Source organism: Leptopilina heterotoma, unplaced genomic scaffold (genome assembly GCF_015476425.1).
Source record: "Leptopilina heterotoma isolate Lh14 unplaced genomic scaffold, ASM1547642v1 Lhet_167, whole genome shotgun sequence".
NCBI lineage: Eukaryota > Metazoa > Arthropoda > Insecta > Hymenoptera > Figitidae > Leptopilina > Leptopilina heterotoma.
The window spans coordinates 91,217-118,183 of record NW_025110883.1 but is presented as its reverse complement, the minus strand read 5'-3'; the positions used below and the strand labels follow the sequence as shown (position 1 = coordinate 118,183).

At 31.1% G+C, this 26,967-nt stretch overlaps 5 protein-coding genes across 7 annotated transcripts; 3 read left to right on the top strand and 2 right to left on the bottom strand.

Moving 5' to 3' along the window:
- Positions 1 to 4,805: 4,805 nt before the first annotated feature.
- LOC122499436 lies at positions 4,806 to 8,805 on the top strand. Of its 2 annotated transcripts, XM_043607792.1 has the most exons (4): positions 4,806 to 5,101; positions 6,962 to 7,146; positions 7,599 to 7,784; positions 7,877 to 8,805. In XM_043607792.1, the coding sequence occupies exons 2-4, from the start codon at positions 7,086 to 7,088 to the stop codon at positions 8,092 to 8,094; spliced, it is 465 nt and encodes a 154-aa protein (XP_043463727.1). In that variant the 5' UTR covers positions 4,806 to 5,101; positions 6,962 to 7,085; the 3' UTR covers positions 8,095 to 8,805. The 2 variants fall into 2 exon arrangements, with proteins under 2 accessions (XP_043463727.1, XP_043463726.1); XM_043607791.1 differs by lacking the exon at positions 4,806 to 5,101 and having other exon boundaries at positions 6,758 to 7,146.
- Positions 8,806 to 11,387: 2,582 nt separating this feature from the next.
- LOC122499431 (apoptotic chromatin condensation inducer in the nucleus) lies at positions 11,388 to 15,754 on the top strand. Its single transcript, XM_043607784.1, has 8 exons — positions 11,388 to 11,557; positions 12,266 to 13,922; positions 14,013 to 14,091; positions 14,173 to 14,289; positions 14,366 to 14,567; positions 14,663 to 14,871; positions 14,996 to 15,490; positions 15,584 to 15,754. The coding sequence occupies exons 2-8, from the start codon at positions 12,268 to 12,270 to the stop codon at positions 15,701 to 15,703; spliced, it is 2,877 nt and encodes a 958-aa protein (XP_043463719.1). The 5' UTR covers positions 11,388 to 11,557; positions 12,266 to 12,267; the 3' UTR covers positions 15,704 to 15,754.
- Positions 15,755 to 16,707: 953 nt separating this feature from the next.
- LOC122499432 (transmembrane 9 superfamily member 2) lies at positions 16,708 to 21,623 on the bottom strand. Of its 2 annotated transcripts, none has more exons than XM_043607786.1 (15): positions 21,284 to 21,623; positions 20,825 to 20,892; positions 20,591 to 20,684; positions 20,325 to 20,460; positions 20,128 to 20,249; positions 19,914 to 20,037; positions 19,683 to 19,825; positions 19,402 to 19,578; positions 18,791 to 18,935; positions 18,544 to 18,721; positions 18,301 to 18,460; positions 18,081 to 18,232; positions 17,891 to 18,002; positions 17,635 to 17,806; positions 16,708 to 17,471 (listed from the first exon to the last, which is right to left on the bottom strand). In XM_043607786.1, exons 1-15 carry the CDS (start codon positions 21,398 to 21,400, stop codon positions 17,404 to 17,406), a joined length of 1,968 nt encoding a protein of 655 aa, XP_043463721.1. In that variant the 5' UTR covers positions 21,401 to 21,623; the 3' UTR covers positions 16,708 to 17,403. The 2 variants fall into 2 exon arrangements, with proteins under 2 accessions (XP_043463721.1, XP_043463720.1); XM_043607785.1 differs by having other exon boundaries at positions 18,791 to 18,947; positions 21,284 to 21,622.
- A 2,026-nt stretch (positions 21,624 to 23,649) lies between these two features.
- LOC122499430 (uroporphyrinogen-III synthase) lies at positions 23,650 to 25,021 on the top strand. Its single transcript, XM_043607783.1, has 2 exons — positions 23,650 to 23,961; positions 24,033 to 25,021. Exons 1-2 carry the CDS (start codon positions 23,775 to 23,777, stop codon positions 24,623 to 24,625), a joined length of 780 nt encoding a protein of 259 aa, XP_043463718.1. The 5' UTR covers positions 23,650 to 23,774; the 3' UTR covers positions 24,626 to 25,021.
- On the bottom strand, positions 24,679 to 26,504 carry LOC122499428 (protein catecholamines up). Its single transcript, XM_043607782.1, has 3 exons — positions 25,470 to 26,504; positions 25,305 to 25,380; positions 24,679 to 25,201 (listed from the first exon to the last, which is right to left on the bottom strand). Exons 1-3 carry the CDS (start codon positions 26,361 to 26,363, stop codon positions 25,026 to 25,028), a joined length of 1,146 nt encoding a protein of 381 aa, XP_043463717.1. The 5' UTR covers positions 26,364 to 26,504; the 3' UTR covers positions 24,679 to 25,025.
- Positions 26,505 to 26,967: the final 463 nt, after the last annotated feature.

Genomic DNA, 26,967 nt, shown 5'->3' with positions numbered 1-26,967 from the left:
AGTGCGAAAATTCTCAAATGTTCTTATCGTACCGAAAGGAGAGGGGGTGGAATAGTACAGAAGAAGAGAAGAAGCGCAACATCCGTGACTTGCAAAACTAATTCGAAAGCTTGTTTCCTGTGTGCTAGATTTTACGAAAGTTTTGTTAAAGTTTAGTTCAACTTTGAGAAAAGCACGCACACGTGCGCAAAGTTTTCGAGAGGTGCAAGAGGACACAAATGTTTGACAAAACAGATCCCCCCCCCCTCTCTCACTCTATCTCTCTCAACACGTGAGGAAAGAAAACGAATTGGACATGCTTTGATGTAAATCGAAAAAAAAATTTCTTCTTCTTTATTTTACACAGTTTTGGAAGATGAAAATTAAGAAAACGTATCTATGACAATACTGTGTGTTCTTTCTTTGGTGTTTGGTCCTTTGAAGAAGAAGAAGAAGAAGAAGAAGAAGAAGAAGAAGAAGAAGAAGAAGAAGAAATGGTAATAAAAATGAGGCCTCCCACCGGATATATGCATGTATGTATACTTGTAGTGTAGCGGAAGGAAGTCGTTGCGAAATGAAGAGGACAGGTAGGGGGAAAGAAAGATAGAAAGCAAGAGTAATGTTATCCCCAGAGGGGAAGCACAATACCTGAAACCTTGTATTGGCGCTGGCAAGTGGCATTGTGACCACGTCCGTCCGCAGATAACTGTGAAACAAAAGGACCAGAAAATCTTTATTCCACTCGCCCCTCTGTTGATTCAAATTTTCGCACAAAAATAAGTAAATTACATAACAGCCCGCGTAGAAATTTTGGCACTGAATAATTAAAATTCAATAGTATATAAAAGTTGGAGTTCGTTTTGTATTTATAGAGGACTTTTGAAAAATTGTTCAAGTTATTCAAAAGACTGCGATAAATTCTTAAAAAATTTAAGAGTAAAGAATACAGTGGAACATTTTAAAATTTATTACAAAGTTCTATCAGTATTTATGAGTCGCAAGCACCAAGAAACTTATTTTATTTAATAATAATATAGAATACACTGTGAAACATTTTTCGCACATAACACTCAGATAAACGATCCTAATATAGATTATTGTCAAGAATTTAAAAATACTTTTTGCAAGTATTTTCCAAGTAATATCAAGACAAGTATATTTATGAGTAGATATTATAAAAATGTAAAAAGAAATTGAAAGATATGAATGGATAACGAGATACTAGAATGAGTGAAGAAAATTTTCATATTCAATTTCGTGGCTATCAGACCAGAGACTTTGCTCAGAAAAATTCAAATCCCTCCGTCTCCTGCGGGCGTCCCAACTTTTTCTTCAAGAAAAATAAAAATTCCAATTCACCCCTCAACCAATGTCTACAAATTTTTCGTGACCTCTAACTTATTTTTTTCTTTTTTTTAAATTTTTATTGCATACGTCGATAATATATATCTACTGGACACCACATTCCTTATTTTATGTGGATATGACTTAAAAGAAAATTAATTTGACTTTTTTACATTACAAGCGCAGATAAAACGGTTTTATTACAATCATAAATGTTCCCCTATAGATGAGGTTCATATTTGAATGGAAACTATCCGTTGATAACATCCGATGAAAAAATGCGACACAAATATAGAGAATGAGTATAACATGCGGAAAAGAAAATCATATTTCTTTTCGATATAATATCAAATTTATGCGAGAGTGAATACTTTTTTCACATCAATTATTTTTATAACCTCTTTTCTTATAGTTTTCACATATATGTACAGCAATGTAATGCTACATTTTGTAAACGCAATTCAAAAAACTGAATTAACACCAATAACATTAATGTTAGTTATTGTCGGCATGTTCAATGAGATTTTATCAATGTATTTTGTAAAAGTGAAAAACTTTTTGAGTAATGTTTCAAACGTCAATTAAACATTCCAAGTTACATTGGCAATTCATATTCATCCATCATGATTTCAACAACGAAAGGGAGAAAATACAGCCAATCCATCTACAAATGCGAAATACTTTTTTTTTCCATCAACCATGCGTACTGTGTAATGGTAATTCAATATGAAAATTTCTCGTCATTAAAACATGTTTGAAAAACGAGTCTACTTATAATAATCATTTTTATTCGTCTTTTCATGTAAATAATTGTTATATTAAAGGAACGTGAACCGAAGAAAAGAAAAAAAGAAAAGCATTTAGTTTGATACTTGGAACATTTATTTCTCATCAGAAAAATAAAAAGATCCGACACGAGTTTGACGTGAAAAATATAGAACGCGCCGGGGCTAGCGATACATCAATTACAAATGTCCTGACAGTTTATTAGCGATGTTGACTTTCGTAGTTTCCCGCGGAAAGCCAAGCCAAAATTCCGACACGACAGTTAAGGTAACGAAAAGTTTGCGACGACAAAGTTTTTTTCAACAAAAAAAAAAGGACAAAAACAAAAAACCCTGGGTAAGCTGGCAACTTTCTGCTGAAATATGGCACAAGTTTTAAGCCCAGCGAACGGATCTTGCGCGAAAACACACGCCGAGAGAGCATGCTGTGACCACTCGTTTCTTCACGTGATGATACGCGGATTCTGTTTCATATACAGATATGGACCAGAATTGTTATATACGTTTTTCAACAAAGATCCCCCTGAATCACAATGACTAATCCGCATATTTCATGTATGCATATATGTTAGATATACATAAACATATCTCTCAAACTTTGGGAATTCATATATAATAAAATTCAATAACATTAAAATGTTGAAACATATTAGTGAGAAAGCTCAGATATTCTACTTGATGAACAATGAAAAGGCAATTGGATATGTAAACCTACATTTACTATTTTAATTGTCATTATATTATTTTAAATTTTAGATTATGAATTTAATTTAATTGAATATTATAATATTATTATTATTATATTATATTATATATTATTATTATTATTATAATATTATTATTGTTATTATTATATTATTATTATTATTATTATTTTTATTATTTATATTGAATATTAGTATGGAATTTCATGTAATTTTCACATTGGAAGTGAGCACACTGGGAATTGCAAATTCTCGACAGATCCTATACTTTTCCATGGTGTGCGATGGCACTCGCCTAAGGCATGTCGTCACAGCTTTGTAGACTTACGAAGCGGACGAATACATTATTTTCGCTACTTGTCTTTTATTACTTGGCTAAATGTGGCCGTCACATATCTCTGCATACTCAAACATTCCAAATATGTCTAACTTATCAAACAAAATGTTTTCTATTCAACGTGCTTAGAAAGTCATTATTCTTCCTCTAAAATATAGTCTAAAATAGCTCAAGAAATGGAAAATTTATTACTCTACTTTTCATAATTAATTAACCCACTATTAATTTCCAAAACGGAAAACGAGAAGAGAAAAATAAATTGTTTAGTACAGAAAACTTGCAACAACAGAAGCAGCAGCAGTAGCAGCAGACCCCATTTTTCACAACTCGCACTAATTTATTTTTATCTTAATGCCCTAATGAAGATATATTTTAGCAGGGTAATGTATATAAGCAAAATACATTTCAAGTTTTAATTCCCATTTCACAGGGTTCTTTTATTGCTCTTCTTTTTTATCATCAATTCTTCAATATAGGTGAAATTTCGTAATTTCGCGTTCAAAAAATGCGGTCCTATAAATTTATTTTTAAAATCTTGTGGAAAAATATAATAATATTTTTCTTACTAATAAAAAATAAAATTTCTATAAGCAATTTTTCGATCTAATGATTTGAGGACAATTTGTTTTCTATATATGTTATTCAATGATTTCTTAGAATTGAACTTAAGGCATCGATAAATTTTTCACTCTTGGGGGTTGAAAAATATTTTCCTCGCTCGGAAATCAATGCAATGTCAGGAGAAAAGAAGGAGAAGCCTAATTTATTGGCGAAAGCTCCGCATTCCCAATCTTCTTTCCAGCAGTCTTTTAAAATTCTCACAATGTTCAAATATATCCTCGAGAGTAGTCTCGACTATATTTTTTTGTTTGCTCCTTTTTGTCATTAGTTCTTTATTTATTCAACAGCAAGGGCTCTCTTCCCTTAAGCGTCTTTATCTTGCTTCCATTTTTTACTTATATAGCTTCTTACTTTCCTGACAATCACATTAAAATTATTTTAACTTACCCCAAAAAATGATGAGCGAGAGAACGACTCGTGGATGTCAAATAAAAATATTCATCTTTCTCCAACTCAAATACCTACTGACAATCCTAAATACAGTCGAACCTGGATAAGTGGTCCCTTGATAAGTGGGAATCCTCTTTAAGTGGAACTTTCTTTGCAGTCCCTGCACAAGTAATTTGACCTTAAATGACCTGGATAAGTGGAATACCTCTATAAGTGGAACAAGAACTTTGGTCCCTTGAGGTTCCACTTATCCAGGTTCGACTGTATATTATAAATATATTATGTATATGCTATATATATGCCTATGAAGGTAATTTTTCAAATTTCAAGAAAGCATTTTCCGCAATTTTGCTTTTGTAAATACCTATATTCTTGGAGTACAAATGAAATTCATAACGATTATTCAAGTAAGAATAAAAGCGAAAATTAAAGCGTTTGTAGCTATAAATAAAGGAGAAATAGATAAAATAAAATGATAATAAAACGAATGGTCGAGGGTCATTTATTAAAACGAAACTGACACTTTACTATCCTATGGACATCCATTGCTGCAAAACTATACATAAAAGCGGTACGAGTTATCGGACTTATTGGATTCTGGACTTTCTTTGTAAGTTCGTCTGGAATTGCAGTGGTGGCTGTCAGAAAACTAGGAATTCCCTGGAGGCACTGTTGCTGCCAAAAATGAAAGAGGACCGAAAGAATAAGTTCTAAAAGTGGTTACTAAAAATGTCATTCACTTTAAGGCTCAAGACATTAGCACGAATTCTGTTCCGATGAAAAGTGTACGCATACCATGCGCCGCGGTGAATTTGCCGCGTAATTGCCAATTACCCGAAGTAGTTGTGTGGTAGTTGTGCGAACAATGCTTCGTCCTGCAACAATGGCAGCCACTTCGTAACCAGTTTTTGGCTTGGGGGGGACTTCTATTATACAGTTTGGTACAGGTTCTCTTAGTAATTTTAGATTATATGCCATGGCTCGTTGCTTGCCATATTTTCCCTGTGGCTTTCTTATCTGTGACCAGATGGTTTATGTGAAACAGTGTATTACAGTTTATTAGGAAACAACTTTCGGCCCTGACAAACACATTCTCTCGGCAGATTTATAATAATCTCTTGATTAAACGCTCAAAAAGCTCATTCATTTTCTCATATATGCACAATAATTCAAAACTAATTGACGTTTATAACACGTCGTTCACTTCAAGTCGCATGTGATATTTAAAAAACTGTGCCATAATTTGGGCAAATATTTTATTGGTGGATATGATGCAGTTGATCTCATATACGCATGAGAGAATAGTGGAATTACCTATATATACATACCAATAGTGTATTATTATTGTAAACCATAATCCTAACCATACTCGTATGTTAAAATTTGCCACATCATTTTTTTTCTCATACAATATTCTCTCAAAGCAAGAATAATGTATTCTATTTTAAGAAAAGAAGAAAAAAATACACTTTTTACTTTGAAGAGTTTATTATAAAGGCAAATATTCTGGGTTTAAGATGAAAGCGTTTTAATAAAAAGTATATCTTAAATTTCCTTTAAACGACATATCTTAATCCGTAAATGTGAAAAGTTGAATTCGTAACATATATATAAAGCAGAGCCATCCCTCTCAAATATACTTATAAATATCATTTCATTTTCAACATCACAAAGGATTTATTTCACGTCATGTTTTTTCCCTTTTATAAAGAGATTTTTAAAAGACTTTCTAAAAAAATTTGACCCTCATTTTTACATTCAATACCTTGGTCCAGATTCAAGTTAAAACCCCTCTTTACAACAAAATTAATAAAAAAAATGTTATAAAGCATTTTACACTGCGTAAAAAAAAGAGAGTTAAATTTCAACTCCCCAGGGGATTCTATAAAAATCGCACCCATTTGGGAGTTAAAGGGAGTTAAAATTTACACAGTAAAAATGAGAACCAACTCCAAAAGGGAGGTAATTTAATAATTAACTCCATTTTGGAGTTGATTTTTAACTCAAAAAATTTAACTCCCAACTCCAGTGACCGCCAACTCCCTAAAAATAGTAAATAGTAAATAAAAAGGCTAATTAATTATTTCTATTTATTTTCACCTTTGACATAAATTATTGCTGCGACAATAATAAACCTTTTCTACTGATACATTTTTTCTTTGATTTAAATAAGTATAGACATTTACTGCAATTGCAGGAAATGATGGAATATTAATATTCACGACTGGAACCATTCCAAGTTTTGAAGCTCATTTAGTTAAATTCTGACTTAAATTCCTTTTATCATAATATAATGTAACAATCATATAGATTTTTTCTTTATACATTTTCAATATATACTTATATATTTTTTTATTTATCTTATACACTGTAGAAAATTTAGGGATTTGACGGTCACTGGAGTTGGGAGTGAAATTTTTCGAGTTAAAAATCAACTCCAAAAGGGAGTTAATTTAATATAACTTGTTATTTTTACTGTGTAAATTTCAACTCCCTTCGCTTTAACTCTCAAAAATAGGTGCGACTTTTATAGAATCCCCTGGGGAGTGAAAATTTAACTCCCTTTTTTACAGTGTATGACATAGTTTATGTATAATTGAATTTAACTGTTTTTTAAAGATTCTCAGAATCAATTGTGTTCACTGAAAGTGATTTAGTCATCAGTTTTATCACCATAGAATGAGTAGAAATGAATTTCGCTGAAATCTATATAAATAAAATGAAAAAATGTACAGTAATTTTTGATCATGGAAGGGTCACTATTTTCTTATGTTCGTACCTGAGATGGCAATTGGTTGCAGTTGTAGGTGGGAGATCGAGTCATAGCGGCACACCCAAAGGAATGACGTCAGGTGTATATAGTAAAACATAAGTGCCAGTAGAAATAACATAGATTCTTCAAGAATTTCAAACAAATAGCCAAAAATGACATTAAAAACAAAGAGATTTCTAATATTCTGTGTGACATTATTGTGCATGTCTTTGGGTAAGTCGCAATTATTAATTTCTTTTTCAATTTTTAGTAAAAAAAACAACAATATTTTCATTCTCGGCTTCCATCTTGGCAAGCGATTGATCTGTTTGTTTTCAGTATCCCTTAATTTTTTCAAATTTCCTCTATTACAATACTAAAATTACACAAGAATTCAATTCATTTATAGTTATCAAATAATTAAACATTAAAATCATTATAATTATAATGTGTGATAATAATTTTTAAAATTAATAACATTAGCCGCGTTAAAATGATAATAATAATAAATTGATAAAATATTTTTCTCCAATTTTCATTGCATAAAAATTTGTATATGCTGATTAGCGCAGTGATGCATTTAAAACTTATCTTAAAATAAAAGACTTTCTTATATTTTTACTGCGAAAGATGAAAAGAAGAAATAATTGTTTCAAGTTATATTGTAAAAAATATTTCAATTTTAGGCTCGGACTCGATAAAATGTTATCAGTGTAGTTCGGATACAGACCCAAAAGGCTCGGATGTATGTGGATCATATAATAAATTTGATAAAGAAACAAACATCGCCATTGAATGCAATACGGAAGAGTCACACATGCCTGGATCATTTTGTGTGAAATATGTACAACAAAGTCCACGTGGTTTTATTTGTAAGTTTCATTTCACTGTTTATGAAAATTAATAACAATAATTAATTATGGTAATTTATTTAAAATTATAATAATTTTCTTTTTCTTTTAAGGGGACGGTAGATGGAGACAGGTAATTCGAAGATGTGCCTCGGTGGCAAGTACTGGAGTTACAGGTGTGTGTAATTGGGGAATTTACGAAAATGGCGTTTATTGGGAGGAATGTTATTGTTCAGAAGATTATTGCAATGGAACCTCGAGTTTTAAAGGAATGTCAGTTTTCTACGTATGCATAATCGCAGTAATGCCCTTAATTTTCTTTTGGAGGTAAACAATTTTTAATTTTACGGATTTTCCAAAATTCTTGTTTTTAATGCAAATTTTATACTCAAGAATCCTTCACATAGAGATTCGTGCGATACCGCAGGAAAAGATTTCTACTTGAAATATCTAGAATCCTCTCTAAAATTTTCATTTGTCCTTATTTTTTATTGATAAGGATTTTTATTAATTAAAAAAATGTTTTCTAAAAACAAGACAAAACTTTTACTTTAATTATGTATAATATAATTATTATTATTATTATTATTATTATTATGAACAAACCGTCCATTTTTAGCTTTTATAAATAATTGTGATTATAAGAAAAGATATGACACATTTTTTATACATATACAACTTGTTCAATTATTGAGATTAAGACGATTTTTAAAAAATCTCAAATTTACTGTAAATAGCGTCTAAGAATTTACTGTTAGAGCTACTACTTTTAAGATTACATTCTATAATATGTATATATAATATATATTAAAGCAGTTCATTACGCTTAGAAAATCAACTCCGTCCAATAAAATTTCTATTTAATAGAAATTGTTTTAGAACAAAAGAATAAGACACACTGCAAGACTAAAGCACTTTATAATAATTGATTAATTATTTCTGAAATAACATTATTGAAATTGACAATTATTCATGTACATAAATTAAAATTTTAATTTAATAAAATATACATGAAAGTATATGCCTATTATTACAATTGAAACCAAGTATTATTTCTTTCATTTCCTCAAAAAACATTCAACTATTTAAAGGATATTCAATTAGACAATTAGATTGTGGAAACAGTAACGATCCACGAAAATAAATACTTAAATGGAAAATATTTATAATTAAATATACATAATGTTTTTCTTTTGAAAAGCATTTGTCAAACAATTCAAATTACAATGAAGAAATTGCATTTTAAAACGAAATGCAAAATGTCAAATATAACCGAATAAGAGAGACGAATTAATTAATGAAAGATGAATTTCGAATTAAGAATGCGAAATAAACCAGCTTTGAAAAGCACTTTCAGGGATTGGTCGTTAACAATGTTAAAAAGAGTTTTCCGTCTTAAGGAAGGAAAAAAATACTATAAAATATGAAACGCCAATAATACAGCGTCCGGGGTTTTCAAGAGGCTAATTAAACGCGCTCTCAAGTAATAACGATGAAGGAACAACCACTTTTAACCAGAAAATTAAGAGAAGCAACTAAGCAAGGGAGAGACCAAGTGTTCACTATCAATGAAGCATCCTAACTACAGTTGCAATTTTTACCGCCCCAAATGAGTTTTTATACTTATCAAGAAAAGTATTTCAGGACTTGACGAATTTCAGGACTTGAATCCTTTCCCGTTAGAATATATCAAAATTACCATTTCATTTATAAATGTCCAATGGCATCCACATGAAATCCACTTTTTTCATTCATTAAAAAATTGCCTATTTCTAAAACTATTTTATCAACTAAAATAAGCGTATTTTGTTTTCCATACTTGATTATTCTTTTAAACTTATAAAATTGTCAGAAAAATGAAGAGAAAACGATGATTAGCAGGAGTAATAAAAGGATTCTTGGTTTTTAAAATGCAAGTATGATTAAGAATAACGAGCATTTGAGACTAAAGTTTCACGGTATTTAATCAAAAGCCGATGTAACAAATCGCCGTTCTCGGAAATGGGACAGAAGGTCTTAATTATAACGTCTCAAGTAACGAGGGTCGGCGAAGTCGCTTACATAATATCAACTATGTATACGTATATATATAAAGTTTATATTTTGTATACAAGGGCCTAAATAGCCCATCGCGGTGTCCATTCTACCCGACATTAATAGTCTCGCGAGACATAATTAACTCACAGTCACAGTTGCTGAATTTCTGAAATTAACATGATGGTGATGATACACCTTTTGCTTTAGAGATTGCTAAATCTTCACGCGTCATTCTTCATTTTAGGATCATTTTTAAAAATTTTTTTTACTTCATTGACTTTTTAATAATTTAAAAAACAAATAAATAAGTATCAACTTCTCAACTCATTATTTATTACCTATATGTATACTTTTTTAAATTATATAAAAGTAATTCTCACTATACACGGAAAAGTATGAGAACAAATGTTTTCAACATGTTATGCTTCAATTGAACATAAATAACATAATAATAAACAATAAAGATGCATAAATTATATTTTCAATAAACGACTTTTGATTCAAACTAATTATTTATTTTGAAAAAACTTGTAGCAAATTTACGATATGCTTCATATATTATTTACATTTGGCATTATATAGTGTGAAAAAAATCAGTCTAAAAATAAGAAAATCAGATAATCATATTTTGTAAATTGTTTATGTAATTATATTCACGTCATTTGTGAACAACATAAGGGTGCAATCCCATTACAGCAGAATACGTCGACCGAAAACAGAAAATCATGAGTGCGAAAGAGATAGATAGATATTGTTGTTCTTTTCACTCTCATGATTTTCTGCTTTCGGTCGACGTATTCTGCATACATGGAATCGCACCCTAACATTCTAGGTATTAAGGCACGGTCACAGCTCAGCAAATTGCGCAGAATGGATCGCAGAACTTACAAGAGAGAGAGAGAGAGAAAGAAAGAGAGAGAGAGAGAGAGAGAGAGAGAGAGAGAGAGAGAGAGAGAGAGAGAGAGAGAGAGAAAGTGACTGACTCTTATTTTTGTATGTTACCATGACAACCTAGCTATAAACGCTCCATGGCTCATGCATGCAGGTTTCCATGCTAACGTACAAGAGTGAGAGAGATAGGCAATTGTTTGTATCTCTCTCACTCTTTTTGTACATTACCATAGCAACTCTGCGTCTTCGTCGGTTGCTATAGCAACACATGCTAAAATCAACGCAACGCAGTCATTCGCAAACGAAACGCGTGAGATAGAAAAGGACACAAATATATATCTCTATCCTTTTCTAATTAATTCTTTGCGTTCACGAAACAGTTGTGTTTAGGCCTTTAGTAGAAATTGTCCACAATGAAAAATCTATATTGGAGTAAGAGAGACAGACTGTGTATGTGTTACTCTTACTCTAATGTGGATTTTCCGTTATGGACAATTTTTATCGAATGTGTAAATGTTCCATGAATTAGTTGCCATAGAAACGAACGCAACGCTTGCTCTTAGCATCGTATTGGAGAAAGGCCTTTAGAGAAAACGTATTTCAGAGGTTCTGCCATTTATTCAATTTTACTTATTGTGTGATCACCATAAAGATTCTACCATTATGAACTAGCTTGCACCGTGATATTTTGTTATAATAGTTTCCTATCACATATTTGAGTGAATCTACCATTTTTCGTTTAAGCGTTAAAAAGAGTGTAATAAAATTACTTTTAATGTGGTGCTTCTGTTTTATTTAAATATTTGAAAGTTTGCAGAAAGCCAAGACTTAATTGATTCATTTTATACGGAAGGAAATATTTTTAGGTAAAGAATTTTTAAAATTATTTTTAGAGTTTGAAATCATTTATTTCTCGTTGACTATTGCCCGCAACGATGCGAATACACTGTCATGAGAAATATCTGATTAACTTTACTGTTTTGTATATGTGTAATTTAAATAAAACTTGTTTCATTTTTATTCTTACGGTTTAATGAGTCTAAGAGAATTTAATGACAAATTTTTGTTGACGATTGATTAAATTATAATTATGTTTGGATAATATTTTGACTTTAGATGTTTACACATTTCCTGCATATACATAGGTATATATATATATATATATATATATATATATATATATATAAAATCTAACCCCAGCCTATATGAAAGCAAACCAATCAATGAAAAGTAAAGCGTTTCTTTTATATATGATAAAATAACAAACTTTTTATATATATTAATATAATTTAATATGTACACATAATGTAATGAATATGAATTTTTTTTTTATTTAATCGATATTCCCTAGATTATAATTATGTCTTTTATCTTTAACAATTGATAAATGTTGTAAAAATAATAATTAGCTAATTAAAAAGACTTGATTGACAAAATTAATTATTGCATGTAGCGAACTCGTGAAAATAGGAACTTGCTTTAAGACCAGTTGGCAGTTTCCATTCTGATATTGCTAGCTTTATTTGTATTGTTTTCATTTGTCATTTAATTAATTTAATCTTTTTTTAATGCAGATATGAGGCGTAAAAGTGAAAGGAATAAAACGAAAGGTTCTCCAGAGAAGAAAGTTGAGAAGCCGACAAGAAAATCAGCACGTAGACGTGGAAAAAGAGCAACATCTTCATCTCCTGAAAGAGATGATTCGCAAGAAGACACAACATCTGATGCTTCTCTTTCAAGAGAAAAAGATTTAACTCGGCTTCAAAGTAAGGACGTGAAAGCAGTAGCAGCAGCAGCAGCAGCTCCTGAACAAAGCGAACCAGTAGTTGCAGCTGTAAATGTTGAGGAAAAGGACTCTTCGCCAGAAACCGAGGACAATGGTTCCGTGTGGAAAGTGGCTAGAGCTGACGCATCGCCAGGTGAAATACAAAAGCTCAAGTTATGCAGACAGCGCAATATCTCGGAAACATCAGACAATTCGTCGAATAGGAAAAAGTCACACAAGTGGCAGGGGAGTGGTGAGGGAACTGCGGAGGAGATTGACTCGAACGACGAGCGACTGAACTCTCCTCAAGTAGAGTTCAGCGACAAGCGACCAGACGATGTCTCCTCTTTATCCCTAGGTCAGGACTCCAACCAAGAGGTAAGTGATTACAAGGAGGCCCTACCTGAATCCACTTCAGCCAACTTGTCTGACGATAAACCCAACATAGATCTACAAGGCGATATAAATGAGGCAAGTTGTTTCACCCTCGATATCATGAGCGAACCCACTGGCACATCTACAGATCCCACCTTTTGCGGACAACTCGTCGACCCGGATGTCTTAGAACTAAAGGAAATGGGAGAAAATGAGGATAATCAGGAACAACAACAGCAACAACAACAGGAGGATGCAGAAGCCGAAGCAAAAGAAGAACTGGTTTCGCCGGCGTTGGTGGATGAAACTCCTGTCGATTCCAATTTGGAATCGAAGGAAGGAAACAATGATATTCTACCCGAACAGCAAGAGGTTCCTCAAACGGAGGAGAAAATTTCATCAGAGCAAGTTCCGGAAGCGAAAGAAGAAATATTTCAAGATTCAAAAGTACATCTTTCCCCAAAGGAAGAACTTGTTTCAGACGATGTTGTTCTTCCTAAAGAAGAATGTCAAACACAAGAACCGGAAAGAGAAGTTTTACCAACAGTAATGGAAATTGCAAAAAGCAGTGTGACTACACCTCAAAGAGATCAGGAATCACCTCAAAAGGAAGACGTTGTCACGTTTGAAAAGGACGATCGCAATGATTCAAGTAGCGATGAAGATCAGGTGAAAGTTCATTCGGACTCAAATTCAATAGATGAAGCACAAATGAATGTACGATCAAGTATAAGAGCATCATCTCGTTCCAATCGTCGAAAAAATCGTAGTAAATATCGCGAATCTTCCTATTCTGATACTCCTGAATCAGAAGACGATCCGTCCTTGGAAAGAAAATCAAAACAACCAGATACTCCTGAAGAGGAGGAGGAGGAAGAGGAAGAGGAATTGCCATTATCAAGAGATAGAAGTCGCTCAAAATCATTAGTACCAAATGATAATTCATCTTTATTAAACAGTAAAGAAAGAGAGGAACAGGTTGATGAAGAAAATGAAAAGAACGATAACAATTCAAGCCATGCATCAAATATTCATTTAGAGGCAATTACATCTAGTCAAAAACCGGCAAAAATCAACTTAAAAAGAACATTGTAAGTAGCTTTTTGTGATGCATTTTTTCGATATTTTTTTATTGACATCTAATAATTTTAATTTAATTTTTTCACTTCTCTCTTTTACAGTGGTACTCGCAACTCTGCAGATGAAATTAAAGTTGAAGAAAGCAATCTATGTGAAAAAATTGATTCAAGTCCAGTTAAGGTTACTATTAATTTTCCACTTGAAGATAAAAACATTATTTTATATTAATAAATATAATAATAGTATATTTCTGAATTTCAGACAAATCATACAAGTGAAAAAACAGAACAAAAACGAGTTCCTAAAAGACGAAGGTGGGGAACAGTTCTTTCAACAGACACCAGTATTGAATTTTCCGTCTCTACGGATTCTTTAAAGGTAAACAAATATTTTCCATTATATTATTATTTTCTATTATATTAGTAACCATAATAATATTTATTTAAATGTTTAGGTATTAGTACCAGGAGCTAAACCACTGTCAATAACTGAAGTGCGTCTTTCAAAAGACGTCGAAGAAGAACAGTTTCGAGATAAAAGTCGTGACAAACATAATACAAGTGATAGTAATGGTGAATATATTGTTCGAGAAGAAACTATTGCTTCAAAAAATGAAGGTTCCAGAAAAGGAGATACAAAAGCCGACAATCACATGGGTGAATATATATAAATATACTCCATCATTTTATTGAAATTTCCAATTACATATTATTGATTATTTATGATTATTTATCATTATTTATGATTGCAGGTTCAAGGCGAAAAATATCTGTAGTAAAAGACATTCCTCAAACGATGTTGACAAGTCCATCTATAGTGAAAGTAACAAATGTACTTTTGATAAAGAATTTAGTGCGCCCGTTCACTCTAACTCAAATTAAAGAACTTCTTTCTCGCACTGGAACCATTTTGGAGAATGGTTTCTGGATGGATAGAATTAAATCGAAATGTTACGTTCAGGTTAGTCATTATTTTCAAGTAGTATTCAAAGATTGTAAGAAAATTATTTTTCTTAAAAATTAAAAAAAAAACTATTATTGTTAATCATTTACATTTATCATTTTTCTTTTTTTATAATAAATAGTATAGTAACGAAGATCAAGCTTTTGAGACAAGACAGGCATTGCATGGAATTTCTTGGCCACTGTCAAATCCAAAAAAGTTACAAGTGGAATATGCAACAAAGGAAGACATGGAGTTGGCTCAAGAATCTTCTCAAGATGTAAACAATTCTCGCAAGGATGATTCCTTTGGGCAGACAGATTCTTGGCAGCACGATTGGATACGCGAGGAAAGAAATCAAACTGGAGGAGTAAAAGTAACGGTGGTGCGAGAATGGGATTTGGGAAAAGAAGATGGCCAACAGCATGTTTTGAAAGACGATCGAGAAAAAAAAGAAATGGAGAAAAAGAAGAGGCAAAGAAGTCAATCTCCAGTCACAGAAATTCATTTGCCAGCGCCAGCACGGAAATTTAAGAAAAAAGAAGATGAGCCTCCTCCGGCAAAACTCTTGGATGATCTCTTTAGAAAAACAAAAGCTACTCCTTGCATATATTGGCTACCACTCACCAACGAACAGGTAAAACATAATGGTTGATATGCTCAAACAATAACATGTCCGATCACCGATCGAGAGAATCAAGAATATCATCGTAAACTAAATTTGTTTCAGATCGTAGTAAAGGAGGAAATGAGAAGGCAGCATATGGCTGAACATGCACGCAGGCTTGAAGAAATGAGGCGAGCTGAGAGAAATAGAGATCATCGACGTCGACGAACTCCTAGAAAATAGAAAAAAGAAAATTGTTTCATTTATCACAACTAAAGACCCTTTAAAGCCAGATTTCTATCCTGCAGATTGATTTTATAGAACAAAATTTGTTTTCACTTTCCTTCGAAATCATTCGAAATGTTGTGATTGAAATTCACTGGAATATTAATTTTCTTAAACTTTTACCATCTTATTTTTTTTACAACTTTTTTTTGCTCTTAAAAGAAAAATAAGATTAAAACTAATCAATTTTTGAGAAATGGTTCTATTAAAATCGTAGAGCAGGATTGATTATTTTCAATGTTCCTTTTTTAAAATTGATTGCAATTTTATTTTTTATTACTCAATTATTTTTCACTAGCATTAGAGACAATTCATGCTTTCAGAATATCGAGACGGATCAAGTCTTCTATTGCCGCAGCATTAAACTACACTTCTTGCAGGTCAGCGACTAGCACTGTCAGCAGGAGAATGCAATTCAGATAATTGTTTTCATAAGATGTACACCTTTCAACCCAAGATTGATCGTGATTCAAGATTCTTTTTCTTCTTACGAAGAAAGTGAAATTTAAAAAGTGAAAATACTTTAATTAAATTTAAATTACACTTTTGTCTTATGGACTGTCAAATCATACAGAATGCGCTAATTGTTTATAAATACTGTTTATTAAGATATCATAAAAGTGTTTAATGAAAAATGTTTCATAATACACGAGTATCATTATAGCGAGCAGGAAATTATAAACATTACTAAAAGGTTAAACTTATTATTCGTCAAACAGATTTTCATTCTGTGTATATAATTATTTACAATTACTTAAAAAAAGAAAAAATATATGCAAAATGTGTAAAATTTTCAAATAAACATCAATATTATTAAAATTAAATTAAATATCATTAATATTATTATATTAATATTAATTAATATAACAATATTTATTACCTATTAAAATTGTAAAGTAACATATATATATATATGTATATAAATTTTTTTGCACAATTAATTAGTTATTCATATTGTAATATTCTCTTTCTCGTCATCTTTTATTTACAACAATAGATATACAACCGCGCTACAAAGTAATTCTCAGTTTTCTTTTCATTTTCAAATAACTGACCACTTTTGTAGGCAACCTTGCATTCACATTTTATATAAAATTATAGTCGAATAATAAATTTTTATTTGCAGTAATAATTTTGCTGATGATGAAATTATTTAGATTTTATAACTCAGTATTGAAGAAATTATTATTACTCTAAGGAAAAAAGTACAAACACATACAGTTGAGCGTCTGGATGTAATAAATAATTCGCTCAACGCTCGATTGTACGCGGTGGTAGCAGTTAAGTTATTAAACTTGACTGCTGCCCAACTGTTTTTGTAGCGAACAACCGCGCCAAGGACGAGAAATTTAACGAAGGCGCTCGACTGTTGACAAACGAGTGATGAAAAAAATTATTCATGTTTTAATGTGCCTTTAAATAAATTACGGTCAAGTTACATTTATATGTACGTATGGTATAAATTTTTTTTTTTTTTTTTTTTTTTTTTTTTTTTTTTTTTTTTTTTTTTTTAGTTTTTTGTAGTACTTTTTGTTTTTGCAGAACTTTTTTAAATAAATCTAAACATTTCTTACGATTTTCCAATTGAAAGTACGACAATTATCGTTTGCGTAGATTATGACACATTTAAAAATGTTGTCACTTACTTGTTATTTGTTTCAGTCAACTTTTACTACACTGTAAATTTTTCTCACGAACCAGAAACATGCAAAAAATCCAATCGACCCTAAAAAAAGCATTACGTATTTAATTACAAATGTCTCATTGAATAAATAAATGTCTAGTTAATTATTATTATTTACTTATTCGCAAGTAGTAAAAAAATTAAATTATATATAATAAAAGCTAAATTGTAATTAGCAAAAGATGTAAGTACATAAATTAAATACCTGTCAATAGGAAGAACAAGAAGACAATTATAAATGTATATCCGAAGTAAAGAAAAGTTGAAACTGCATCTTCTATATTCAATTTCGTCATAAAATAATGTACACAATAAATTAAAAGATAAAAAGCTGTGAATCCAGAAGTTAAGAAACTGCGCCACCACCATTGATAGTCCTTTAAGAAAAGAAAAAAAAATTATTTCTCTCATTAAAAAAACATAAGAGAATAAAAATATATATATATATATTATTTATTTACTTCTGCGCAGAGATGAAAATAGCAGAGGAGAATGGTCGTTTCTGAACAAGTAATGATCAAAATCAAAAATACCAAAAAGAGAAAGCCGAACATGTAGTACATTTGATTTGACCTGAAATGTGAAAACATACAACAGTTAATAGTAACAATTAGAATCATGAAAATACAATGCGACGGAAATTATTATTACCAAAGAGAGTTTAGAATGAAGAACAATTGTATGAAAATGCAACCAAATGGTAAAACACCACCCATTACTACTCCAGGTACTGCTTGTGTGTAGAAACTCTGTTCAGGTATTTGTCTCGGAATTTGATTCGTTCTTACTGGATGTTCCAAAGGCTACGAAAAGAAAATTACATGTCAACTTGATTAAATTTAATTTTACATTGAATTTAAAAAGTACATACTCGTTTTCTGAATCCAAAATAAGCTCCAATAAAAGTCAGTGGAACTGAGATGCAAAACCAGAGAGCCAAAAGAGCTATAAGTGTACTGAATGGCACAGCAGCAGAACTGCCTTTCGACCAAAAGATAAGATTCATTACGAAGAATAAACTGAAGACGATTCTGTAAAGATTGCACTATTTAATAAATAATTCTATTATAGGTACTTATTAACATTTATCATTAGAAATGTAGGCAATTCGTACCCCGGACTGAGCATCGCTGTGAGAAGTACGTTCGATTTCCACTTGTCACCACCAAAACTTTTGTACATTCTAGCCGAAACGTAACCGGCAGTTGTTCCCAAACAAACGTATAAAACCATTGCACAAGTCATTAAAGCTCCTCTGTTTGCAGGCGATAGAAATCCGAGACACGCAAAGGCTGAAAATTAAAAAATTTGATAAAATTAGAAATTGTAATATTAAAATTGTCAAAATAATATCGACTTACCTAAAGTAACAAGAGTCATGAAAAATACTTGGATGCCTGATCCCAAGAGAACAGATAGAAGCATTCCTTTCCGAGGAGGTCGAAATACATCGCCGTGAACCAGTTTCCATCCAAATTCTTCTTGCGCATCTTCGCCTGACTCTATCTGGAAGTATACCTGTTTTGTTGCAACGGCAAGACATAAATGTCACTACAGTTTTGCTACAACTAATTAGCGGCAAGAAATTTAAAACAAACAGGTCCAATTAAAGGTGTACACAAAATTTCTTGTTAACAATGCTTTCAAAATATATTATTAGTTTTAATTAGTATTCAAAATTTAGTTTATCATTTTATTATTAAAGAAATAAAAAGTGTTTATTCTCAGTGTTCTTAGTAAAATTAAGTAAATTTAATTATCTTACACAATATTAAATATAAAAAAATGAGATATCATTATTTTTCTTCTTTTAACAGACTTCTAATAATAAAATAGCAGCATTTAAAACTAAAAGTAATGCTGAAAAATTTTACAAGATGGGATATTTATATAGAGTAGCACAAACAATTCATTATGTGTACATAATTAATGTATTAGGATAAACATAAAATAAAACTAAAACAGCAGTTACCTGATTGTAGCGAGCAATATCTTTGTGTAAAGTTCGAAGCATAATCATTGCAACCATTCCTGACAGAAATAATACAATAACCAGTGAATTCAAAATGCTGAACCATTGAATATTTGTATGTGGCATTGATTCTAGAATGTAATCCCATCTTGAAGACCATTTGATAACATTATTTTCCTTAAAAAGATTTATTATTTTATTCACAATTCAAGTTCCCCATGTTCTTTATATAAAGTTAAAACAATAAATGATTAAATGTTTTTACTCAATTTGTCACTCACCTGGAATTTAACAGAGTATGAATATGTGATAGCCAATTTATCTCCTTGATGAAGCTCATCTGCGGGAATTTCCAAAGGACTAGTTGATACACAATCCAATACTTTTTCTGGATGCTTAATGCTTCGAGGGTTTACCTTAACAGCTGAAACACGAATGAATTTTTTTTTTTTTTTTGTTTCTAATCAAGTAAGATTAGAAATAAATATTCGTATAAAGAAAAATATTTTTACATATAATACGCCCTCCATTTTCTTTGAAACCAGCACCCCATTCCTCCTTTGCTCCGCTGTGATAAGTAATTGTTAAATCCACATGATTGAACAAGTAATATGTATTTAATTTGTTGTAGTTGGGCTAAAAGAAAAAAAATGCAAAAAACTCATTTACAAATACAGAATGGACTGACATAATATATTTTTTCTAATCATTTCTAATCACACTTACATTAATGCCGCAAGGATCTTCTTCTGTTCGTGTTTGGCCATTAAAACATCCCATCGGAAAACCAATACTACAATATTGACGATCCTCTGCTACTGAGTAACACCATGTTACTGGCATATTGTCTAATTGAATATAATTTTGTTAATAAAAATAACAATAATAGTATTAGTAAATGTAATAATAGAAATTAATCTCACCAACAATCCAATGATGCTGATAATTGAGTGCCATTCCTTTCTTAAGTAACTGCAATTTTCTGTTGTCTTCTTCATTTCCACCAGTATAAGTTTTAACACAAACTTTTGCACAGTTATAAGTTTTCAAAAATTCAAGCTGTAAACAATCAGCGTAAAATTAGAAAATTTTAAGAAAAATATACAACGAAAAATGATTTAATTTTTTTTAATTTCAAATGCAAATCTTAATATAAATTTCACACAAGCCATATTATTATATACAGTACCTTATAGGGAGAAGGTCTAATTCGTTCTCCAAATACAACTTGGCCTAAATTTTCAACTGGTGATAAACTTTCATCACTTGGACAAAAGTCAAAACTGAAACATTAATAATTAAAAGTAATTTCAAGTCTTGTTCCATTAAAACTTTAAATTTAATAGAAGCACTTCAAATAAAAATATATATATATAAGGAAACAATTTATTTTACTCATATAATGGTATAATAGTTTTCTTACTGATGATATTCATAGGGAAGAGCATTTTGTTCCGAGTTTAGTCGATTTACAAACATATTTATCTCCGACTGAAATCATAATATAAATATGTAAAGTTTCAACACGATTTACATTAATAATAATAATAATAATAATAATAATAATCATTGGATGAGTATGTATATATATATATATATATATATATATATAAAACATATATATAGCATTCAATTCTCACTGGTAAGTATTTAATAACGTTTAAATGTGATTATTTTTTTTTTTTTTTGGTAAAGAATTTTACAAATTCTTCATTAAACAAGAAAAGAAAAAATAACTATGTTTCAAGAAATTTTTTTTAGTGACAATAATAATTATACTCTATAGTATACTGAAACCGATTTGTGTTTAACACTTGATGTTAATAAAAACGCTGCATTCGAAATAAACTTATTTTAGTTGATTTAATAGAAAATAACGTACCTTACAAGTTTCTGTCGTATCACCGGCTTTGCAAAAATTCACCGGTGCTAATCCAGGTAAATAAAATCCTGGAATAAGAGGAATTACGCACAAAACACTTATCAATCTTAACATCATTGTCCTTTATTATTATTTTTGCTTTGTGCAAATGACTTTTCAATGATGTTTTAAAGAAATAGAAATTACATAAAAGTGAATTCACAACTCCACATTATATTGTCTACAATAAAATGTTAATTTTAATAGCAAGATTGGTAATTAAATATTGAAAAGATACACACTAAGTATTTTGTGATATATAGTCGCTACCATGACACGTCATGTTGATTACAAATTTTTTATTGGATTATTTAAATTTCCCGCTATTGAAAACTATTTCTTAGGGCGCACGTACATTTACGTCGAGTTCATAATCTACGAATAGCTTCAAGACCTAAAGGTGAGGGTACGGTCCCATGTTGAGCAGAAAACACAATGCAAAGCAGAATTTCGTGATGGAGAGTCCACAATATGTGCAAATATGTAGGTAGCAAGTCCAAGTGCAAGTGCGATTCCTATACATTTAAGGTGCTTCTATACCTCCGGTGGATTGGTCAAGCAATCGGCTCGATGAATTTTCACGGTCGGAAAATGTACTTTCATGGCGGGTATTTTTGAATAAGTAAATGTTGAAAAGGTTTTTACTTGAAAATTTATTTAAAAAAATGATTTTATCATAGAAATTCTTTTAAAATTTATGTTAAAAAACATGTTTTATTTTAAAAGTTATCAAATTTTAATTCAAAATGTTTTAATTTTCCAAAGAAGTGTAAAAAGCCTAATGTTTTTGAAATGCTAGTACAGACGGTACAGACTGTTTGTTATGAATGTACATAACCTAGCGTTGTGTTGTCTGTTCATTATTATTTAATATAATAATAATAAAATCATTAAATTTAGAATATAATATCACAAGCACGACAACACAACGCTAGGTTATGTACATTCATAACAAACAGTCTGTACCGTCTGTACTAGCATTTCAAAAACATTAGGCTTTTTACTCTTCTTTGGAAAATTAAAACATTTTGAATTAAAATTTGATAACTTTTGAAATAAAACATGTTTTTTAACATAAATTTCAAAAGAATTTCTATGATAAAATCATTTTTTTAAATAAATTTTCAAGTAAAAACCTTTTCAACATTTACTTATTCAAAAATACCCGCCATGAAAGTACATTTTCCGACCGTGAAAATTCATCGAGCCGATTGCTTGACCAATCCACCGGAGGTATAGAAGCACCTTTAGCATTGGTTCGCACTTGCACTTCTTGCCTTTTGCACCTATTGTGGACTCTCCATGAGAGTGGAAAGGATAGTGATATCTGACTATCTCTCTTGCACTCACGAAATTCTGCTTTGCATTCTGTTTTCTGCTCAGCATGGGACCGTACCCTGATTGTACACCTTCTGGCTTTTGGGATAGAGAACTTTGAAAACTTTAAATTTTTCTGATAATCTCTATAAGCATAGCCAATCAGAAAACAAGGAAGAGTACAAGCGCCTTAAGATGCTTGCACACTTTTAAATTTTTGGACGAGCACAAAATTTTTACGACCTCGCTTGCCCAAATATTTTCAAATGTGCAAATGCCTTTAGGCTGCGGTTACACCTCTGCAGGCAGCCTGCCTGACTGCAGGTTGTCATGGTAACGTACAAGAGTAAGAGAGTCAGTGACTTCAAACTTCTCCCTTACTCTCGTTGCTCCTGCCTGCGCAGGCAGGCAGCCTGCAGAGGTGTAACCGCAGCCTTATATACACCTCCGGTATTTTGAACAAGCGGAATAGACTTTTCATGGTCGTGTGGCTAAATTTGATTGGCTTTAAGTCCAACGGACAATTGATTTGCGAAAGTCGTTCGCGAACCTGAACCATGAGATAGAAAGAGATAAAAATATATATTTCTGTCCTTTTTTAACTCATGCTTTGCGTTTGCGAACGAAGCAATTGTGCTTAGGGTGGAGTCCCATGGTAGCGTTTTGCGTTGCGTTTTGTAACTAGGCCATGAGTGTGAGAGAGATACAGATATAGGTTTGCTCTATTTGCACTCATTGCCTAGTTACAAAACGCAACGCAAAACGCTACCATGGGACTCCAGCCTTAGGCCGCAGTCCCATGGCAGCGTTTTGCGTTGCGTTGTAATAAGAGAGAATGCAGCAAACGTATATTTGCGTCTTTTTCTCTCCCATTACAACGCAACGCAAAACGCTGTCATGGGACTCCACCCTTAGGCTTTTTGACTGTGTACCTTTAATAAAAAAAAAAAAAAAACGATAGATTTGTAGAAATACCTTTAATACCCAAATACTGTCATATTTTTGTGGTTTCTCTTCTCTTGACATTTGACAATATAGTTTTCTTGCACTTCCATAACAGCTGAGTTATTATGACTATTAAATCAACTATTTTTAAAAATTCTAATTGTTTACTTTCTTTATAAAGAGAATTATAATGTCAAAAGCACCAGTTAACATAGTTCTTTGTAAAAGTTTTTCTAATAATAATGAAACTATTGATAATTACAAAAGTATATTTGAAAAAGCCGGATATAATTTTGAATATTTGCCTACTATTTGTTTTATATTTATCAATCAATGTGAATTAGAAAAATGTCTTTTTAAGACAGATTCTTATTCAGGTAATTATTTCATAATGTGTATATTTGTCATTATAAAAATATATTCATTTGTAATATGTCTTATATTTCAGGCATGATATTAACAAGTCCTCGTTCTGTGGAGGCGGTTGACTTAATTTTAACCAAGCATCCTAATATTTTAAGTCAATGGAGAGAATTGCCAGTTTATTGTGTTGGACCGTCAACAGAAAATTTAGCCAGAAAATGTCTAAATTTGCGCAGTTGTTTTGGTTCTCATTGTGGTAATTCTGAGAATCTAGCGAAATTTATTTCAACTAATTTAAAATGTAAAGATAAACCTATACTTTATCCTTGTAGTGAAATTTCTCGAGACACCATTGAAAACCATTTAATAGAAAATGAATATAAAATTAAAAAAATAATTTCATATAAAACTATACCTTGCGACACTCTTCAACAAGATGCGGAGCGAATATTTAAACTGACGCCCCAAATAGTTGTATTCTTTAGTCCTTCAGTTGTAGATAATTTATTAATAGCATTAGGTGCAAAAGCGACAATTTTCAAAAGAATTAAAACTATCGCTATAGGTTCGATAACTGGACAATCTTTAACAAACGCTGGTATTGTAGTTAATGCAATTTCCGATAAACCAGATCCAGAGTCATTATTAAAAGCAGTTCAGTCAATAAAACTTAGTTAATCGAAATATTATAAAAAAAATTAGGTTTTCAAATAATGTGACGAATTATTTTCTTTAAACTGGAATTTAATTTTTTTTACATATCTTTATATAATGTTGAATCTTAAGAAAAATGTAATTTCCTTATAGTTCTTGTCATTCTATGTACAATTATGTATATAACTTCTTTTCATGAAATTGTAAATAACTTTTCTGCGAATTCAACTTATGTAAATTAGTAATAATTAAATGCAAATTTTGAATTTACTATTTAAATTTTTTGTGTTGCAAAAATATAGGCACACAAACTTTATTGAAAGTTTAAAATGTATTGAAACATTGTATTTTGAATAATGAAAGTATCAAAAAATAGATAGAAATTTTCTAATTTAATTTTTGAAAAACAAATCACAAAAATGTATTATTCATTTTGTGCAATAAGTACCATCATATAAACTCCAAGTAATAAAGCAATAATTTCCTTAACAGATTGCCAAAACTTTGTATCTGATAGTAATTCAGGAATAACAGAGACCGTTGCTATATAAATGAAGCCACCAGCTGTGAACGGTAGAATCCACAGCGTTGCAAAATCTCCTAAAATTAAAGTATATTTATTCATATTTATTTTTTAAATGATTTGAAAAGACCATTAATAGGTATCAGACAACAAAACAAATTGATTTTAATTAATATTTACCCATTCCTTCCACTAGAAGTGAAATGTACGTTCCTAATAAAGCACCAAGAGCAGTTGGTAATTGTAATAAGATTGCCTGAAACAGAAGGAGAAGAATTAAAGTTATTAAACAATTTATTATTGTAGTACTATAATATAAAACTGGAAATTTAACTGCGAAATAACCTTTCTTTTACTGCAACCACTTTGCACTAAAATGGCAAAATCGCCTATCTCGTGAGGCACTTCATGTAATAATATTGTGAATGTAGTCACATATCCAACATTTTCTCCAGCCAAATAACTAGCACCAATAGCCAAACCATCTGTAAAATTGTGTAGAAAATCTGCTGCTAGATTCAAGTATCCTGCGATACTTATGTCAGTCTGATTGTGATTGTGCGAATGAGTGTGACCACTGTCGCCTTTCAATATTCTCACTAATTTTTCTACAACTAGAAATGTGACGATCCCTAACAAAACACACAATCCAACAGTCATATCATGACCGTGTTCCTCGCTGTGGGCATGACCATGATCATGATTGTGAACATGTGAGTGTGATTCTTTATCTTCCTTGCCATGAGAGTGAGGCACTAGAGCATGAGGTATCAAGTGCAGAAAAGCATCTCCAAGTAGGCCACCAGAGGCAAAACTTAGAAGAATTTTCAAAAAAGGCTCTCGCTCTTGACTGTTATCTATTGGCAAGACAAAAAGCAAAAGAAACGGCGCTAAGGAAATAAGTAAAGTTGATCCCATAGCTCGAACAAAAATATCACTGGGATCATACGTAGATTGTTTTGAGTCTTCAGCATGTTTATGATGCGCTGAATTTATCTGATCAGCAAAATCTTCATTTGCTTGTTTCGAATATTTAAAACTTGGTGGTTCATGATTATGCTCGTGGTGATCATGATCATGATCGTGATCGTGATCGTGATCGTGATCGTGATCGTGATCATGTGAATGTTCGTGTGCTTTCGACAATATGGGTATCACTATGCAACTTAATAAAAATATGTAAAATATTTTTGACCGCACATTCCTATAGAAATATTCACTATTTGCAATTCGTAACATTGTAACGAATTGCACTTTTCTAACTAATTTCAAGTAGTAAATTAATCAATTATAATTCTTTTTTCATTTTCTTTAACTTTATGTGGTGCCGCGTTGACGGTAAATAAACTTTCAACTATGATTATATGAAACAACCTAGATGTGATAAATTACATTTCTACCAATTGGGATGGGGTGCTACCCTCTGTACCAAAAACATAAGTTCGAATGCTCATTATGCCGAATTTACAATTTATAAATGACCAGATACGCGAATCCTCAATAACCTAAATTGTATATTGAATGAAATTCAAAAGTAGGGAATAATCATTTGATATATTCTGCATATGGAGAATATTATTTTAAACTAATTCTTTTTTTCCACAATTTGAAATTATTGCAATTTTTATTTTTGGAATTTCCACTTTACCTACATTTTAATAGATCGAAACGTAAAATATCAGAATTGACATTTAATTGAAATATGATGGAGAATAAATATATATTCACTGAATAAAAAGATTAAATAATTATTAAATGTTTGAATTTAATAAAAACATATTGTTCAAAAGTTACAGTGCGAATTGTACAGAATATATATTAATAAGAAATATAATTTGGCAGA